Source organism: Gymnogyps californianus, chromosome Z (genome assembly GCF_018139145.2).
Source record: "Gymnogyps californianus isolate 813 chromosome Z, ASM1813914v2, whole genome shotgun sequence".
Lineage (NCBI taxonomy): Eukaryota > Metazoa > Chordata > Aves > Accipitriformes > Cathartidae > Gymnogyps > Gymnogyps californianus.
In genome coordinates this window covers 18139973-18161149 of record NC_059500.1, presented here as the reverse complement: position 1 = coordinate 18161149, position 21177 = coordinate 18139973, and the positions used below count along the sequence as shown (strand labels likewise).

At 39.3% G+C, this 21177-nt stretch overlaps 1 protein-coding gene across 2 annotated transcripts in view; it reads right to left on the bottom strand.

The window, feature by feature from the left end:
• Positions 1-19437, bottom strand: part of DMXL1 (Dmx like 1) — an 85793-nt gene extending 66356 nt beyond the window's left edge. For both annotated transcript variants that reach the window (XM_050913447.1, XM_050913448.1), the window contains exons 1-5: positions 19351-19437; positions 9607-9732; positions 3196-3273; positions 1027-1105; positions 285-417 (exon numbers count right to left, since the gene is read on the bottom strand). In XM_050913447.1, the coding sequence (XP_050769404.1) occupies positions 285-417; positions 1027-1105; positions 3196-3273; positions 9607-9732; positions 19351-19437 (503 nt within the window). The remainder of the gene's footprint in view (positions 1-284; positions 418-1026; positions 1106-3195; positions 3274-9606; positions 9733-19350) is intronic.
• Between the last annotated feature and the right edge of the window lie 1740 nt (positions 19438-21177).

Below are 21177 nucleotides of genomic sequence, written 5' to 3'. Positions count from 1 at the left end.
GGACAGTCTCAATAGCAGCCTTCCCTCAGTATTTTACTAGTGTTCAATATAATTGAAGAACTGCCTAAGAACATAAACTACCCCAAAACCAATTACAAATGATCTTGCAGGAAGAAAGAAATGTCATATATTCAAGGGAAATATGATTCAAGTTTATCGCATATCAGTAATATTTATCAAATAACTACACAATAGGATTTCACTGAACTACACTAAGTATTTCATCTGAAAGGTACACATCAGCAAGGACAAAAGAAGTACTTGTCTTTAAATGAGTTTCTTACTTGCACTGCCAGATACACCTCCATTCTCCAAGTCCAACATCTGTTCTTTCAGTACCGTCATTGTCAGAAGCGTTGTCCAAAGGAACATTGGACCAAAGCTGAAGACAACTAGAACCAGTCAAAAGGCGAGTGCCTAAAACAAATATTTATAACAATAACTACAAAACAAGTAGCAAAATATAGACTTCTAGAGAGAGAGGAAAAAAACAGTTTTGCAAAGCTGAAACTGCAGAACACAATATGTCAGATATTATCTTAACACCTTTTCTATAGTAAATTTACTGTAATAGCAGTGTGCCTTTTACATATTCCCCTACATGGATACAGACTGGGTCAATCTTGCAAGAAGATACTCTCCCATATTGTAAGACATTTTCATTTGAGTATCTATAGTTCAAATTGTGAAAATTAATCAAATTTTCAAAGTAGTTATTCTCTAAAAGAAACACCTAGAGGTACTGTAGACTTCCCTCTTTCACACCAAATACTTACCATTTAAGCCATGTTTTTAACATTAGATACTGCTGAGATTAGGATAATCGAGTAAGACCATACAGATGCACCTAATATTTTGGCTCTCCTATAACAAGCGACAAAAGGTAGATTTCACTCCATTTGGATGTTCTCTGCCATGCTAGGACAAAACAAAAATCTTTTCCTTGTCCCCAAAGAATGGTGAAATTTAAATAAAAAATTAGTTGTGGTATCAAATAGATAGGTGTTTCTTTTACGCTATTCTTACCTGTGGGATCCCATGTTAGATTATGTGCTATGGCTTCCAGTAAGATTTGAGCATTCTTCTGCCACTGATAATGTAACATCTGAAATTTTAAGTATTCACAAACGTTAGCACGAAAATGCTTCCTTCCCCCCCCTCCCCCTTTTATAACAGAAATACTACATCTTCACTGCACTCTCCAACTTTTATGAAGGATGTGTTTAAAATAAATTACTGCTTCTCTAATAAAAATTGATTCATTCTGATTTTTTAACAAAATAGCTTTCCATTAATCTGACCACACAAATAGAAGTTTCTAAATTCTTATTTTAAAAATATAGCTTGAAAAAAATTCAGTATCTAAAATTATCATCAGAATCTGAGATTTTTTTAAAGGGAAGTCTGATTTTATTTTTGGAAAAAAGGAAAGATATATCAAAAATGAAATACACTAAATACACCTGGTGTTTGATATCAGTAGTATTGTTGAATTAAAGGACTTCAATAAGGTCAAGATAACGTGTATGATACTACCCCCCCTTTTTTTTTTTAATATGCAACAGGACATTCAACTATCTTCAGATTTTGCATCATTACTTCACTCACTGGAACAAGCTGAGGATTAAATTCACAAAATATTTATCCGGTCTGTTTTCATAATAGGCTGCAAAGTTTTGATACTTTGAATTATGGAAGAAACTGAAAGCATTACTGGAGATAATATTAGGAGCCAACAGGTTTTTTTCCTTAATTCACAAAGACAGACATTTTTAAAGGAATCATCCCCCACTCCAAAAATATCAAACCCATAGATGTGAAAGTTAAAATGTAACAACTAATCTTTCAGAAGTTCAGTAGAAAACACTAAGAGGTACCTGCAGATAAGGATCTAAATGAAATATTTCTGAAGCTGTTTTTTCTTTTTCTTTTTTTTTTTAGATCCTGAACATTCTAGTAAATGGAAGACAGAGACAATCTTACAACAACCTAAATATGCTGGAAATTATTGCATAGAGGTTAACTGCAAGAATGAAGTAACACAGTATTTCTTCAATTATAAATATTTGAAAGCAAATAATGGGTGTAGAGTGCTTCCTCTACTGCTTACAATTACTACACTAACTTTCAATTTTCAAGTTAAGTGTACTGTTTACCAATATAGAAGAACATTCAGGATGGATTCAACAGCTCCAATGATCAAAAGAGAGCAGTACTTCTAAAAAGTTCATATGAGCATAGGAAGTCACATTTCACCATTATTTTATTCCACTGCTTTCCAGTGGTATAAGTTATTTTATATATATATTCAATACCAGCTATTTAATTAATATATAAAATACCACTGGTTCACAGGTACACCAGGAACCATATGACTGAGCTGGTTAGTATAAAGAAGGGAATCCACTATACGGCCATATAAACTATTCATTAATACAAATGGAGGGACCAAACCCCTGAAGAGGGAGACAGAAGTTCCTTGAGCTGTCAAAGTTCTCATATCATCAAACTGACTTTAATTAGACTCTAATGCTTCTAATTATAAGAGTAATCCTCTCCATGTAAGAAGCATGGTTAAATAACTTGCTCTGAATCATATTATTAGCCAGAAATTAAGATTCTGGCCACTAATTCACTAACCCACTGTCACTGAAACTAAGCCATGCTATCAAGAGAATAAATGGTGGTTCTTATTCACCACTGTAACACTGAAGTATAAGCATTCAGTCAGATATTCTAAAAAAGCCATAGACTTTTTGCAACTATTACAGATTTGACCAAGAGTATCCAGTTTCATAAACCAAAGTTAAAATAAGAATTGTGAAACACATCAGGACATAAAGGCTACACAGGACGGTTCAAAAAGGAATTCCTATTGTAATGGCTATACTCTTTGGGAGAACAGAGGTGTGCACGTCTTTTTGGGTTCTGGAATATTTCAGTTATGAATTGTAGGGTTAGATAAATCAGTAACATGAAGCATTATAGTAAATCCTATTTTTTTAAAAACCATTTCAAATAACATGTCTCTGCCCTCCTCCTACCATTTTCACTTCCCAAGGACCATGTTATCTCTCAATTTTATTCTAGTATTAAAAGAAGACATCAAAGAAATCTTCAACTTTAAAGCAAACCAGAAAAATGAGTCAGGCTTTATAACTGAGTAAATGAATTAAGGAGTGATGAATTACTTACATTATGATGACTGCTGCTCTGCTTCAAGAGGCTGACTGGCTCAAAGATACAAATCACCTTTCCGTAAGAAGCTGCAATCTAAAGCAATTTATATTTATATGCACATAAACAGACACAGAAAAAACAAGCTATAGAACAAACAAGAATAAAATGCAAATAGTTGATTCTACTTTTAACCCTCCTTGTAGATAAATCTGAAGCTCACATCCATATTCCCTTTCAGAATAACAGAAGAACGACATCTAGCAAAAATCATGAAGCAAATGTTGATGATAATAAAAACATAATTTTTTATTTACACATTAGTCCTGATGAACTACTGAGTATACAGGTGGACATGAACTTTTTTTTAATTTTTTTAAAATCAGATCTATTATCAATATTCTTTCCACATTAAATTGGGTAAACACTCAAAGGAGTCCGCAGAGTTCACATTCTCAGAAATGGAACCAACCTCCGTTCAGGGTACTTTTGTGGACTTCCCTGGCATGAGAACATGCTACATTATAAAAATTTAGTTCAGAAACTCGAGCTATGCATGCTACACACCCAATGCAGAGAACTGCAAAACAGAAGAACTACTAAATGCTAACATAAAATACTTTTTAAAAAGTTCCAGTATGGTCAGCTTTAATTGGTATTTCAAAGTCTTACACCATCAGTGGCATCAGCCACCCCAAACTTGCATTAAGACAAAATTAAGAATATTTTATCTCAAGATATCTATATAAAAGCAAGCTTAAAAGACTTGCTATGAAGAGCCAAAAGCCAAATGCATGTTAAAGACCTCAGGCAGAGATCCTGAAAGAGCCATCACAAGGCAATGTTGCCTAAAACTACTCTGAAATACAAATTTATAAAAATGAAGGAGTTTGCACAGGTCATGCGTAATGGACATCCTGCATTCTGAAGTGATGACTGATGTTAAAAGGAGCACATCTACAGTTCTGATATGCTGTAGTAGTCAGTTTCCTATTTCTGTGAAATTCTGGCTCAGAAAGAGTTCATAGTTTTCCTTTAACAACATTAAAGAAAGTCAGAGTCACTTTATAAAATACATTCTGATTTCGGTATCAGCCACGACAGCTTTAAGAAAAAAAAAAACCACTAAACTGTCATACCTAAGTTGTTACTTACAGATCCATTAATTACAGATGTACATGAACTGTACAAATGTACAGATGTACAAATGTACAGATTCGTACAGACCCTAAAATCCATAGATCTGTAGCTTAAAGAGAAACCCTCTGCATTAAAAAGAACAGATAGTTAAATAAATTTCTATCACACTAACAACCTAAACATCAGCCTGACCCAAAAATGCCAAGAGTAATTTTGTCACAGTTGCAAAACGCCTGAAGAAACTTTTTCCATACATCTCAAACTAATATTTGCCCTCTCTATTTCTCTTTAACTACCTCACTTACTCTTTTATTCTCGTAATTCTATTCCATACCCCAACAGCAAGAAGTTTATATAAACTCATATTGATTAGATTTTTCTTTTTTCCTTTTTTCCAAGTGTGGACAGTTCTCCCACTTTATATTTTTTAGTGAGTTTTTAAGACAAACTAACATTAGCATGCCAAAATGCTAAACAAATAATGCCCAGAGCAACTGCTACCCCCTGAAAGTCTCCACAGGCTTCCACAATGATACAGCCACTCAGACTAGTCCTCAGTGAGCGGCATGCCACCAAAAAGAATAATGCAAATTTGTGTGTTGAAGAATTTTCCAAACTACCACAATAATCACCCGGACATCAACCAAATGTCTATTGTAGTCCCAAGTCCTGTTATTAGAAATAAGATGTGCAGAGAAGCCTTAATGAGTTGTAAGAGAGAGGTTACAGTCATTCCTAATGATACAGTGGTAGTGAGTGCACCGTCAGCAAGTTTGCAGGTAACACCAAGACGAGTGGGGCAGTTGGTTTGCTAGAGGGAAGGGATGCCATCCAGAGGGACCTTGACAGGCTTGAGTGGGCCCACGCAAACATCATGAACTTCAACACGCACAAGTGCAAGGTCCTGCACCTGGGTCAGGGCAATCCCCAGTATCAATACAGGGTGAGCGACGAATGGATTGAGAGCAGTCGTGGGAAAAGGACTTGGGGATACCAGTGGATGAAAAATTGGACATGAGCCGGCAATGTGCACTTGCAGCCCACAAAGCCAATCGCAGCCTGGGCTGCATCAAAAGAAGCGTGGTCAGCAGAGCGAGGGAGGTCATTCGCCCCCTCTAATTCATTCTCATGAGACCCTACCTGGAGTACCGCATCCAGCTCTGGGGCCCCCAGCACAAGAAAGACATGGACCTGTTGGAGTGGGTCCAGAGGAGGGCCACAAAAACACTCAGAGGGATGGAACACCTCTCCTATGGAGAAAGGCTGAGGGAGTCCGGGTTGTTCAGCCTGGAGAAGAGAAGGCTCCGGGAAGACCTTATTGCGGCCTTTCAGTACTTGAAGGGGACTTACAAGAAAGATGGAGAAAGACTTTTTACCAGGGCCTGTAGTGACAGGACAAGGTGTAACGGTTTTAAGCTAAAAGCAAGTAGGTTTACATTACATATAAGGAAGAAATTTTTTACAATGAGGATGGTGAGACACTGGAACAGGTTGCCCAGAGAGGCTGTAGACGCCCCATCCCTGCAAATATTCAAGGTCAGGTTGGATGGGGCTTTGAGCAACACAATCTAGTGAAAGATGTCCCTGCCCACAACACAGGGGTTGGACTAGATCCTCTTTAAAGGTCCCCTCCAACCCAAACCATTCTATGATTCTGTAATTCTTGCACTGCCATGTAAGAATGAAGCATCAGTCCTTGGGGCAACAACTTTGTCCACCCTCACCACTTTGTCCAAAGTAGGAATATAATTGGCAGCATCAGGTTCTCATTTTATAAAGTTTTAGTATAAATCAAATAGTTTACGGATGCACTTATGTTTTTCCCCACCAGGCCTCCATATTGCATAGAAGTCCTCAACATTTTTCTCATTCATCAAAAGGTCTGTAACTCATACTAAGTTACATTATCATTCACTACCAAACAGCGGAAAATAAACCAATCACAGTTCCTTTGAAAAGAACCCACAGACTGCCTACTAAAAAAACAAAAAACCCACCATAGTATAGTTCATGAAATTATAAATCCTGGATTCAAAACTGAGCTTTTATACTCAAAATAATTAGTAGTTCTACTTATGAAAAAAAAAAAGGTCTTATTTAAAAATGTCTTATTTAACAAACTTACTGGTTTTACTTACCAATTTTCTACAGGTAACCTATTAGCATGTAAACTAAATGAAATTTTTAATTAGTACCTACATTTTTCTTTGACATCAGTAAAATGGTTTGTTCCATAAAGAAACACTTCATATACATTGTAACACTGAAGTCACCAGCCATGATGCAAACTTTGATCAAACATTTCAAATGATCTGAAGCTGGGATCATTTTCTTGTAACCTGTTGTCCTGGTTTCAGCTAGGACAGAGTTAATTTTCTTCCTAGTAGCTGGTATAGTGCTGTGTTTTGGGTTCAGTAGGAAAAGAATGTTGATAGCAACAACTAAAAACATCAGTGTGTTAAGTAGTGTTTATACTAAGTCAAGGATTTTTCAGCTTCTCATGCCCAGCCAGCAAGAAGGCTGGAGGGGCACAAGAAGCTGGGAGGGGACACAGCCAGGACAGCTGACCCAAACTGGCCAAACAGCTATTCCATACCATATGACATCATGCCCAGTATATAAACTGGGGGAGTTGGCTGGGAGGGGCGGATCGCGGCTCGGAAACTAACTGGGCATCGGTCAAGGAGCGGTGAGCAATTGCACTGTGCATCACTTGCTTTGTATAGTTTAATTCTTTTAGTATTACTATTGTCATATTATTATCATTATCATTCTTTTTCATTCCTTTCTGTCCTATTAAACTGTCTTTATCTCAACTCACGAGGTTTTTCCTCCCGATTCTCTCCCCCATCCCAGGGGTGGGGGGGGGAAGTGAGCGAGCGGCTGCGTGGTGCTTAGTTGCCGGCTGGGGTTAAACCACAACACCTGTTAGATATTTGTACAAGCCAAACCACAAAAACAATTAAAGTTTTGTCAGGTTATTAAAAGTTTTGGCCTTAATTCTTATGTTCACTAGAGGAAGTGGAAAGGGGCTTGCAGCTTACATTGTCTGGGAGAAGATCTGTAGCCACTTACAAATAAATTGCTGATTACCAAGTTGTCTACAACCAGAGGCAAGAGACTGGATTCAGTGGCCTAAGATTAAATTGCACTGTTTGTGAAACTAGTCCTCGCAAATCTATGGAAGACTTTTTTTTTAAGTTTTATAAACATACACATACAAACACACGTAAACATATACACACATGCTTTCTTGGGATGATTAAAAATTCTCATCCGTTTTTTTCCCCTCATCTCATTCTTGGTGACAGAGAATTAAGTTTATCTCCAAAACTAAACTAGGAAGAGAAAAGATGGTGCCATGTTTCCCCGATCCTTCAAAGCCAAGGGAGAGGTAGGTCATACATGAACTTCTAAGCTGTTGCTACTTCAAAACAGCTTCACAAGGCACTAGCTTCCCAATAAACTAGAATTAGATTTAGGGGGCAAGAATGGAGAAAAATTTCAACTCATTACTTTCTTAACTAGAAAATAACTCCTTTACAAACCAACTCTGTCATCCAAAGGGAGAATGATGGAGATCCTTCAAAGAGAGTAAAGGCCAACTATCATGGAGAAAATGCTTGATAGCAGCTCTCCGTAAAGTAAAAAATTAAAAAGGCACATAATTCATAAACCACAAATTATAACTGGATGCTTTCTAGAAAGTTCAAAATTGCAACCTAAATAAGCTGCATTAGTTGCATTCTGCTTCTTCCTATAGATTTTAAACAACAAAGAATCTGGCGGTAAATTGAAGAGAAATCTGTCTATCAATACTGATGAAGAAGCTGTAAGAAGAAATTCCATCCTTGCAACAGTGAACTGGAAATGTATTGACCAGTCCGGTCAGTAAGTAGTCTTCTAGCCATTCACTGCTTAGTATTCCAGCACTCTGCAAATATACATCTACTCTAACTGCTAACAGCAAACAGTATAAACTTGCAGAATCAACATGACCACATAGGTCTACTTATGAAACGAAAAAATTCTAAAGCTTAGTAAGCTTGATAGTTTGCTATATTCATATTTGTTAATTTACTATTCAAGGGCAGTTTGTCATTTAAATGTATACAGAACTGCTATCATGCAGTCAAGATGACCTTGCAAATTTGCAGAAAAATTTTATAAGATTAACTGTGATATGTGATCTGCATGTGTATTTCACCATCTGTTAAGACATGGCCAGTGAACTCAAAAAAACTTCCTAGCTAACAGCAGCCAATGGAGAAACACATGCAGTCTTTATGGCTACAAGGTACCAGAGACACAGAGGAGAACATTTCCTCATTTTCCTTTATGTTCCTTCACTACCATTGCAAGAGTTCACCACTCAAACATTAAAAAGCAGGAACAGAGAGAGGCTGGGGATCATCATCATAGACTTCACATGTAAACATTAACTGGTTTCCATGCAGAGGTCTTGTCTCAAGATGGACACCAGAATCTAACCAAAGCTCTCATCAACTCGTAAGACTTGTAGTGATGTGCAGAAAGCTCCCGTTACCTCCTCACTACAACAGGCTTAAAGAAAGCAACAAAGTAAAAAAACCCTCTTATAAGAGCCAACATGCACACAGACACAGCTCCTACTAAACTGGTGAATAGCTTAATCACACTGTGACATTCCATGGACAGAGTTACCTGGTTATTTCTTTTTTACTGTGACAGAACAATTAAGAAAGACCTCTGTAAGAAGGACTTGAAATCTAATAGTGTCTAAAATACAACATTTCTGATCCAGTTTACCTACATAAGAAAAAGAAAAGCTGAGAATTCAAGACAGCAAAACCCTGTCCAAGAGCAATTTTAAGCCTTTATGAATTGCTTGAAAGGGTTGTCCTTTTTCTGGATGACCTGACAGTGATTTTTGTGGAAGCACTCATCTGCTGCCAGCCACTAACATGTCAAAGCATGTCAATGACATGCCCAGTAGCGTGAAGCCATAGTGAATACATTACCTGTGCTTCCACCTTACTCATCTTTTAATCAAATTCTTGCTATCTCCTCTATGCAGCCCTGTGTGTATCTACATCTTCCTGTGCAGCCCTACATATCTTCTACAGCCTCATATCTATGGTTACTATTTCACATTCACTGTGCTGCTCACTACTAATAAAGACATGAAGCACTCAGGCATTCTACTATTCACTCTTGTGTTGTTTGCCTTAACTTGCAAGTATCCACACTCTTGAGAAGGTTCTTAACATGACATTGGCAGACCATTATTAGAAACACTGATCTACGTACCTTCCCCTGTTGCATTGAACAGTCCACACATCCCACTTGAATGTTTCCATGTTTTGCTCCAGGGATTATCTGTAATCTTTCAAAGTCAGTCCCCAATACCACAATATCACATCCTGATGCATATGCCTAAAAAAGAAAGAAGAATTAAGTGAAGCTTTAGCTACTTACAGAGTATCTGTAAAGTATGAAACAGCATAGTCCATGTATCCTATCCATGTAGGACACTATAGGCAGAAGTACAGAGGTATCTGCAGAGATCAAATAGAGGTCTACAATTTAAATCAAGCAACAGAAGTGGCAAATTACTCTTCCTCCATGCTTAAGAGGTGCATTCCAACACTTACATAACAAGCAAACAGTGGTTCAAGATAGAAGAGGCAAAAAAGATGGGAGTTATGAAAACATCTAAGAGAACAGAAAAAGCAGGAAGAACAAAGTTCATGCAAAGTAGGAAAAAGTAATATATTTCCTCGACTGGAGACAGAGGCATTTAAAAATAAATTTTGAAAAGGGGGAATAGAACTGAGAAGCTAAAATGGTACAAAGCATTTAGTAAGGAACTTAGTAAAGGAAAAATTCAAAAGCGTAACAAAATGAAGGTTAGTTATAAAAAAGGAAATTGTGCTTTCAGATTTGTTGAGTCTCCTGTTACTTGCATTCCATGGATTAATTTTATTTTATCTTAAATTTATACTGTTACTAAGTAATTTGATACACCTAACACATTCACAGAGCCAGCTGATTGAGTGCTGCAATGTCCGAGTCAAAATTTCTTCCTATCTTTATGCAAGTTTTGTTAGAAACTGAGCACAGATTAAAATGGAGAGAAAGATTAAACAGTGGAGAAACTTGTGGAAACAACAGTGAGCAGAATCATCCAATAAGCATAAGACTATAGCATTCAAGGATGAAAGTCCTAGAACAAGGAATGCACATCCATTAAAAAGTTAGAGCCAGGAAGCCAGCAACAAAATTAAGAGCACAAACAACAGTGTTCTGTTAGAGAGCGAGAGAACGATAAAAGGGCCAAAAATGCCATTTTAGTTGGACAAAAGATTCAAGAGCAGAACAGTCTCACAAAAACTGCAGATGGAAGATTGACATATATGACATATACTGACATAAACGATCGTGCCTTACAATCAACCCTACTAATTTCTAGTATATGAACTAAAAACAATTTTGACTTGGAAAAAAGCAGAAAAATTGATTGATAGATTTACAAATTTGAAATCTGATGATCATGTTTTCAGGTGTTTCACATGAAAAAGTACTTTTACCTAGCCTGACCTAGACTATCATACCATTACATACATTAAAATAAATAAAATAAAAAATATGGAGATTTCGGTCCAAAGACATTATTTCCCACAAAGGGTTCAGTGATACTTCACAAAACAATCTTACCCAGAAGACTGTGATCACCGTTCTCAGCCAATATTCAGTTATTACTTTCCAACCAGCCAGTCACCAGCCACCCTTAAAATTACTTGCTAATTGAAAACGCTGTCTATAATGCTTCTGCAGACTAAACATAACCATATATTTATTTATGATCATTTATAATTAGTCAGGTTTTTAAGCCCCTTCCTGTCCTGTCCCCTCTTCAGCTTCAAGAAGAGGTTCAAGCAGTGTAATTCCTCCTGTCAAAAGAGCAGCATTTATTACAAATTGACATATTAAACTGCAGGCTCCAAAGCAGTCTAATTTAAAACTCATTCCAAAAGAGGAGATTGAGTGCTATTTTTTGTTCAAATGTTACAGTGATTATTTTGATATCACAGTGACACGAACTTTGGACCTGTTCCTTACAGAACATTTTTTTCTTTAGTTAAAAACCATCTCACCTGGTGACTTGCTGCTTAAGTCCGTAGTCCACCAGGCAAGGTTACTCAGAAGCACCATATATAAATTTTTTCCCAAAGCCATTTTGCTGAATTTAGTGTTCTGTACGGACGCAATTTTTTTTTTTTGGGGGGGGGGGGGGGGGGGGGAGAGTGCTTCACTTTAAACAGATAACATGGCTTTACTAAAAACATCTTTAAAAGACTGAAGTGCCAAAGACTGTATGAAGCCCACCTGCTCTTCTGTATGCCCTTCTAGGCCCTATCAGTACTTTGTAGACTTACTAGATTTCTCCCATCTGGTTCTCTCCATTTCTAGCTTCACAGGCAAGCCTGAGATCACGCAGCATCACAACACTACAATATTTCCATCACGGTGAGCAAGAACTAGCATATATAGTAACATATATCATTAGCAGCAATCCTGAAGTTCATAAACTAATCATTTTAATGGGATCAAGAACTCAACCAGTTTTAATGTACAAAAAAAAAGTCCTGAGTACACTTGGCATTTTGCACTGGAAAAACTCTAAAGTAACTATCAAACACTACACACTGGAGTCTTTAGAAACTGGTATATTCATCAATGTATCAGGAACAAGGACTTAAAGCAGTATCAGAACTCAGGCTATCTCCTGCTAACCCAGGCTGTGCTGGTCAGCAGTAGCTCAAAGAGGTATGCAAACACCTCAACTTGACGTTTCCTGAAAATCTCCCCTTTACGAATATAAACTCTTGTCCAAGAGCTATAGCTCCTCCTCCCTTTTGCTATGATTAAACATGGCTATTATTTTATGTTTAATACTCATTTCTTGCCCAACTTCATATGCTGTGTGTTTAAAAAAAAAAAATTTGTCAAATCGGGGATGAACTTTCTGAAGAAAAGTTGGGGAATATCTTCTCATCCTAGCGGTTCTCAGTTCTAACAATTAATTATAAGTGCATTCATAAGAATCCAGACCAGTGTGGGTGAGAGAGGAGGGCCCTTTTAAAATCTTATTCTTGGAAGAAAAATATAGTCATTCCATCCTTATGTTCTGGTAATTCTCCACACTACCTGAAAAAAATTGACATTCAGGAAAAAAAAGAATCACTTCTGACATCAGTCTATTCAGATGGATTAGATCATACTTGGTCACATTGACTTCCCAATCCCCAATAAGCTGCAGAATGACTGATTAGCTTTTAAGCCTGTAGAGCTGATCTGTCCCCAAAGAGGTAGAAAGGGGAAAAAAAAAAAAAAAAAACATTTTCCAAGAGCTTCCAAATATAACTACAGCCAAGCAGAAGGATGACGACTTGGAGGTTATTTTTGATGTTTAGTCAATGTTCACCTGCAGGAGAACCACAATTTCAGAGACAAAAGGCAAGGGATGGAGAGGGGAAGGAAGCTATATATTTCAAAGGAAAAAAGTGTCTGAATAGAAGGTAACTAAGCTGTCTGGCAAATGAAACTGCAACAGGCTGCCTTTTCTACTGCTGCTTACCATTCCAATCCCATTACACCTCACACTGACCAGACACTTTGGGAGGAAAGCTTGAGTGTTCCCCTTCTCCTAAGGTGTCCTTCCTTTGGTTCTTTGTTGTCCCCACTGCAACTCGTCCATTAGACTGTCTCTGTACAGAGAACTCACATCCTCATACACAGTCACTGGAACCCAGACTCCAGTTCTGAATGAGGTTTCTCAGCAGTAGTATCCTATAAAGACATTTCTCTAAAACAAGAGCATAAAACTAACTGCTGGACTCATTTTACACTTAGATTTTTTTCACCTCAGAAAACTGTAGGAGGTATTTTAGCATAGTATAATGGAAGTCAGTACTCAGGAGTAAGGGATACTTTCTATACCCTAACAGTCTCTCAGATACAACAAAAATGAATTCTGCCTACCAGTCAACTTTATCTACTTTTTACTGCAGGACTTGTCCACAATAGTTCACGTCACTCATTTTCATTTTGAAAGAAGCTACTGAGATTGATTTTCATAAGCTATGGAAACTAAGAAAAAACATAATTCAAGTGTATTATTACATGTAGGGCAAGAAGCAATTTCAGAGTATAAGTATTTCTCGTATCTATACTCTTGTCTACATTACCTGGCCCGGCGGCGGGGGGGGAAGCACAAAATGCTGCCATACAGTTCAACTAGGAAAGAATTCCTAAATATATATTAATTTTAAAATAATAATAATAAAGCCCTAAGATGCCTTTTTAAAGCAAGCAGAGCCTCTAAGTCTGATTTTGGCAAGCCATAAAAGCCTTTCACCTTAAGAATGTCCTAGAATATTTACAAGAAAGTTGTCTTTGCACAATGGGACAAGCAGATAATGTTGACGTTATCATGTTCTTGGAATGTTTATTAAACAATGCCTTGTTCTGCTGTTACACAAATAAACAAGATAAATCCATGTTCATGCAGCTTGAACTAGTTCTCACTAGCTGTTGACATAGCAAAACAAACCCGAAATTAGGAAGTGAAAGATGTTTCAGGCCTGTGAAAAGAAATGTGATTTTGCATGAAGTACTGGGTTTTCACACAATTTCTACCCATTCTTTTAATCAGATGTCAGCTTTTATTTCTAAAATCATATTTCTTTGAAGATTAACAGCTATTTTGACAATAACAATAACGTTGCTTTAAAAACGTTTGTTTTAACAGAAAATAGTACAGACAACTATATGAACTATTCTAATTTCTTTCTAAAGTGAAAGCCTGATACACACAACTCAAAAACAGAGAATGGTACTGGCAAATCAGACTCTACTCTCAAGAGAAGAAAAGCAAATGAGCAGGGGTCTTGACCTCTTACATAGCACAGCACCTCTAAAGCAATTATCTCCCTTATACTCGACTCATATATATTTCTTCTATGTACTGACATACAAAGTTTTTGCTATAGTTTCTGCTACAGCTACATAAGGACTGACACATTATGTTGCACAACTTGCACAAACTTTATTTAACCTAGATCTCTTACACGAAGGGCACAAGTACACCTACCATAAAATGCCAGCTATTATTCACAGATGAATACAGTAGTACGTGTGTACACACATGCGCATTTATAAGTGTATACATAAGTAATGTATACATAAACACATGCAAATATATACAGGATAAACACACAGACTAGAAAGATAATGCAGAACTCTGTGCTGGGCCCAAGGTCATACAGAACCACCTAGCCAAAGCAGACCAAGGGACTGCATTTAACAGTTCACAGTAAGTTATTTGGAAATGTTCTCTCTCCACTATAGCTATACTGGAAGCTTACCAGTACAACAACCCACATTGTCTTTTGCTTCTTTTGTTCTGCAACTGATTCAGTTACTGTATCGGAGGTAATTCTCAAGCCACATCAAGGCCATTTCTATCACTGATGGGTCTCAAGGGTTCTTATGTCCCTTGCAAGCGAAATAAAGCAAGTCCCAAAGGTCAGGATGCCAGGGCTCACAACCAAATTGACCAATTAAAAAGACTGTATCAAAATTCTGTAATAGCTGAATAATGTTTCTAACCCATTTGAAAGTGGAAGTTTACAATAGGTATTTTTACGACCTTTACAACCATTATACCTTAGGGAAGATTCATTTAGCAGTTTTTTAAAAAAAAAAAGCTATTCCAAGGAAAAGCATTGTAGACTAGGAGGAAAAACTTATTATCAAAAAACCAGAAAAACTCATCTTCATTAATTACATCAGGTACCTGTTTCTTCTGCTGGATTGAGCACATAAACATCATACAGTCCCAGTCTGCAAGGGCTTAATACTGCTTATATGCAACACAAATAGGCACAGGTGGGAGAGGAGTATTTCCTCATGTTTCACTTCTCTTATTTTTTTCCCCACTCCTCATCAATTCCTCTTCTAAGAAAAATTTACAACAAAGGTCATTCTTATGAGAAGTGAAGATAAAAATTAAAGGCAAATAAATCAGTTAAGCAGGTGATAACTACAATAACATCTGTATTTTTCTCCTTTGCACAGAATGGTCAAAATCAAAAAGCACAGTCACCATGAACCACATGGGACCTTGCTGAATTGCTCTATTGAAAAAAAAAATCTCACCCCTGCAGACATAAATTTGCACTAGTCTTTTTAGCATGGCCTCTCCCCACCCCCATTATTGTATCAAAATTTACACTAATCTAAGTATTACATTTAAATATGTTATTTTTTAAAAAATTATTACTTTCATTAAAAAGATTAATTAAATTTAAGAAACACTCTTTCACCATGCTTGGAAAAAAAAACCAAAAACTTTCTAATCTATCAAAAGTACTTGAACTAATATACTTCTTTAAGTGGTAAATTGATTGGCCATGTACTTAGAATCAAGTCTCACTGAAACTGCACTTTTCATTGAAGTGTAAAGACGTATCCCTTTTTTTTTTTTTTTTTAGATTAATTCAGTTAAAAAACGATTCATTTCTTAAGTTCAGAATAAGTTAACTGGAATATGGGGGGGGAAGTATCAAAAAGGTTTCCTTCCTTTTTCTAAATCACAATCAAGAAGCAAGTGTAAACAGTGTAACTTCTTGAGTGACTCTTATGACCAGTCCATTTTCTTGACTATAGATATGTATGGAGTTCTAAATACAAAGAAAATGTTAAGTATTTTCTAGACAGATAAGTAACAAATTTATTGAGCCACAGAATCTACTTTTACTTATCAAAAAATTTTACAAAGCTGGAAATCTTTGTATCACAACCCAACATCTTTGGAAAATTCAGTGTGGTCTTGACCAAACTATCCAAAAAACACATTTCCCAAGTGCTTTTCAACTTAATGTTTGAAGTTCACGGTTTTATCAATCATACAAAGCAAGTCTCAAGTCCAGGATGAGTTTAATCACACAGAGGGAAGAAATCTGTCCAGAAAAGATTCTGGTTGCGTTGAAATAAACCATGCAATTTATCTTTCTTTCCCAAATTTTCACCCCTCCAAACAATTGCTCTTTTGTGACTTCCATTACCAGTCTTGGGACTTGTGCTTGTAAAGTTGCTATTGCTCACAGTGATTTTTTTTTCCCTCTTCTGATACTTGGAAAAAAAACAAAAGGAAAAAAATAGTACAGAAGCAGAACTGAATAAGCAAAAATGCACAAAGCCAACCAATCACAAAAGTGTTATCAGTGCTGGTTCCCCAATAACTTAAATACAACTTCAGTAATAACTAGTACAGCAGCATCCTATGTGATGAACTCCATGAACTTATTAAACAAATGGGTTTTTACTCAGATATTTCAGTTCTGAAAACAACAACAGAAAGCAAAGGATGTATTCCACTGTGGACAAACACATGGAAAATAAAAGAATTCGATTTCAGGAGAAGCACATAGAGACTAAACAGTTAAATTCTGACTTCTGAGGGCTGAGTTCTCGTTCATTTAGTGTACCATACGTTATTACCGCCTGCTCTCAGGAGACAAATAACAGGCATGCTTCTTATGATATCTTGATGCTTGTCAGCCTTCTTCTATATATAAATAAAAGACGTGCCAAAAACTCTTTATCAGCATTCTCTCCATGGAAGCTCATGCTCCACTTGACACTTCACATCCCAAAAAAAAAGAAGGCCAGAACAACAAACCTGCACACCATTAGGACAAGTATCTCAAATACCATCTTAAAACAGAACTGCACGTATTCAGAAAGGTGCATGTAATTCAGTGGGTACGGGCACTTTTTACTAGTTTCACTTCTAATCTTTCAGAGTTTAGGAGAAGAATCTGTTACTTTTAGCTTAAAACTATAATATTTAAAAACTTTTCACCTTAAATATTCAGTACACCATATCAAACAATATTCTGAACCATACTGTATCCAAAAAATCAAAGTATTACAGACCAAGTTCTCTTGTCAGACAAAGGTAACTCATCCCACCTGTACAGTACATAACACTGAAATATCAACTCTTATGAGTTCTCAGCCACGAAAACTGGAAACATAGAAGTTTGCTGGGACATTTTTTTTTTTCCATTTCCAAGATATCATTCAACAGTATTTATAATTATTAATGCTTATACCATTACTTCAGATATGGGAAAACACCTGTTCATTTTTCTTGTTGGATTTTCTAAAGGTTAAATCCACCATTTCTTTCCAAAAAAGGCAGAAATTAGCTTCAGTACCTTTCACTTCTTAATCCTTCTGAGCAACCTCATGAACTTAACATAGCATTATAGAATGAGTAACAGCAACAACAACAAAAAAAAAAACCATGAAGCAGTCAACGATATTTCTGTTAGCAGTTTTAAATCTGATGAAGACAAATTCATTAATAACCTTCTGGGGAAAAGGACATAATGAAGATGAATGTGTCTATAGGAAACATTGTTACTACACCTATGTCAAAAAGCTCTTGTAAAAAAGAGACCATAGAAACAGTTACTGAAAACCGCACTTCCCAATCATTCCGTTCTCCCCAAAGAGAGATTCTTACTCTTCTTATCCATTGGGGAGCTCTAACACTTTTGATAAGTTAGGCAGAGAGTGCTTAAGTGCCATTAATAACTTGAACTATTTCCCTCAAAAAAGAATGATACCAAAATGGAAAACTTACAAGAATATACTTTGAAAGCTTACTAGCATTTCACTCTAAAGCAAACCTCCTTGTCTCTTACCAAATGGTTTCCCACCACTGGTGGGCCTTTAATATTTCTGGATATGTAAAATCAGAAAGTTTGGCACATTGGGAATTTGAAGTCCCAATTGCTGCATTTTAAGAAATCTTCCAACATGAACTTATTTACACAATTCATTTTTTTTGGAAGCAAGCATATCACCGGACAAGGCTGTAGATAAACGGACTTTGCAAAGCCAGCCTAACTCTGGGGAACCAGCTCTAGGGTGCTTCGCTCTGGACACTGAGCGTACCTCACCTTTCCAGCACTGACACCGCACCACTGCCAGACAGCAAAGCTGCACGTAGCCAGCCGAATTTAACTGCTTACACCAAACAGGACAGAAAAACATATGTTTCTTAATTCTTGCATTTTTATGTATCATTCCCCCCTCAAACTCAAAACCACACTATGCTGTAATTAGGGGCAGCCAGAAAAGGTAAGGTTAAAAATACTCAAACGTGGTGCACTGAGAAACTTTGCTGTGTCTTATTTCATTCCTCTTCAGCCCAAAACAGAAGGCAGGAACGGTGTATTTTGGAGGGAGGGTGAGAAGAAAAACACAACAGAAGTCTGTTTACAGAACAAAAGTGAAAGGGTGGAAAACAAACAGTAATAAAAGGCTTTAGCCTTTACTAAATATTGCAAGTGTTTTTTCTCCACTCTAAGCAGAAAAATCGACAGGGAGTTCAAAAATGGTTTTAAAATCTTAAGAATAAGGCACGGTATTTCAAGATCTTCTTCAACTATGACCAGTAAGGATTTCAATTACGTATCTGACTGAAAGCGAGTGCTGAAATTCCCTTCCACAGAAAGCGGCATGTGCCGGCTGACGTTTATGTAATCTTTTATCAGAGCCACCATATTCCTGCGTTAGCAAACACCCTACGAGCGGCATGTGCGCGCCTGCCTCTGCCGGGCACCCCACTCGCCCCGCGCCCCTTCCACCCCTGCCCAGCTAGGATGGCCGCCCGTCCCGCCCACCCCAGACGCTGCCCGCACCTCCGGGCTCGGGAACCGCCGCCGCTCCGGGTAAGTTTTGCACGCCTCGCCCGGCCCCGGCCCCGGGCAGGTGTACCGCAGGCCTTTCGGGGAAGCCCTCCCCCGGCGGCGGGCAGCGCCGCTGCCGGCCGACGACATTACTGGGGGGCGAGCCGCCCCCGCTCCAAGGGCCGGCCGCCGCCGCGCCTGACGCAGCCGCTGTCGGCGCCGGCTCAGGCGACGGGGAGCGCGGGCCTGGCGGAGGCGCCCGGGCCCCGGCGGGGGCACTCACCGTGAAGGGCTGGTCGTGCAGGCTCCCCACGGAGAAGCAGTTGTCCCCGGGGTTCACGGCCCCCGTCAGCACCTGGTGCAGGTTCATGGCGAGAGGGCGCCGCCGGCCCGCCGGCCCCCGCCGCTCGGCCGCCCCTCGTCCCGCGGGCGGCGGAGGAGGCGGCGGCACATACTGCGGGGCGGAGCCTGGCGGGGCGGGGGGGGGGCGCGGAGGCGCAGCGCCTCCTGCCACCGGCCTCGCCGCCTGCCCGCTCCCTGCCTCCGCGCCCGCCGAGCGGCCGCGCCGCGCCAGCTCTCGCGAGAGCCCGCCCCGGCGGCGTCACCGCCAGCTCCTCAACGGCACGACCCCGCTCCCCCCGGCCTGCCCCCGCCGCCGCCGCCGCCGCCGCCGCCCACCCGCCCCCAGCCGCCACGCATGCGCGCCGGCCGCCACAGGCGACGCGAAGGGAGGGGCGAGGGCGCGGGTCCTGCCTGCGCATGTGCGGCCGGCCCCCGCCGCGGGGGGGCGGGGCGGAGGCGGTGCCGCCCGTCAGCGCCGGCCGGGCAGGGGGGAGCGGGGATTTGCTGTGCTGCGGGCGGGGTAGCGCTTTCTGGGCCGGTCGTGGTCACTAGGGCAGACCGTGGGTAACGGTAGCTCGATGACGAATTTAACGTTCTTATTAAAATAGCCTTGGAAAATGCTGCTTCGGCCTGGTGGCAAGGGGATCGAGGTGGCAGAGCCAGGGGGTGGGCTGAAGGAGGGGGACTCAAAACTGGTCAAGCCTGCCGCTCCACCTCCCGCCTCGCTGGAGAGGACGCAGGAGTTGGTAACCCGTACAAGAGTCAGTAACCCCAAATGCACCCCCTTCTAGTCCGCATAATTTCACAAGTGGAGGGACTCAGCCTCAGCCTTTCCACAGGCCATGACAAGAGGAAGCATCTAGCGATGGGAGACGTGGTTCCCTGACACTTGGAAAACGAAGAAGCTAATCTGGGACACCAGATTAGCTGTAGGCAACTGCGTTTTTCACCTTCCTCATAACATGAGAAAAAAGAAAATGGGAGCCATCTCGGATGGGTATTGCCTTACACGCAGCTTAAGAGCGGGATTAGTGGAGGCCAGTTTGGTTCAATGAGATGAGTCAGGCCTAAGTGCGACAGGCAGTGTAACCTGAATGTTCAGATGACAAGAGGATCTTCAGATCCATCCTACTAGGGCACCTCACCATTTAAGTAGCTCTTCACCTCTAAATGGACTGAAAGATTGAGGTGTTTCCCAGTTGTGAGGAAGCATGGCCATTCTCTCTGCTACACTGAAAGCACTTTATGTTTTGTTATTAATATTTCTTTCCACTGTAACTAGGTTTTAGTATTCCGTCAATTTATCATAGAAACTTCAGCATTACTTGTGTTTTCCCTTGTAAATTACAGCTCCCACATCGATTTTCATTCTTACATTATCCCAGTATCAAATATTAGAGCCTTTTTCCGCCCACCAGCTGTTCCAAGAAATAATACAAAATCCAAATCATTTCATGACGTACAGGCATAACTTTGTGTATCACATCCCACAATATTTATAAGGGGATACTATGTATCCGTACATGGCAATGCCTTTTCTTCTTGTGTCACTTTTCCAGTCCTTGTGTAGGCAAGGTCAACCTCACACCCTTTCGGGCATGGTGTCTCAGACATTATTTTGGTAAATATAAGCCTCACATCCTTTGAAAAGCAGATTAAAAGGCATCTCACCATAACACTGGTTGCTGCAATAATTCATGCAAATGAAAGAAAGATTTCTCCTATTTTCTAAAGCCTTCTGATGTGAGAAAAATCCATCAGATTTGGC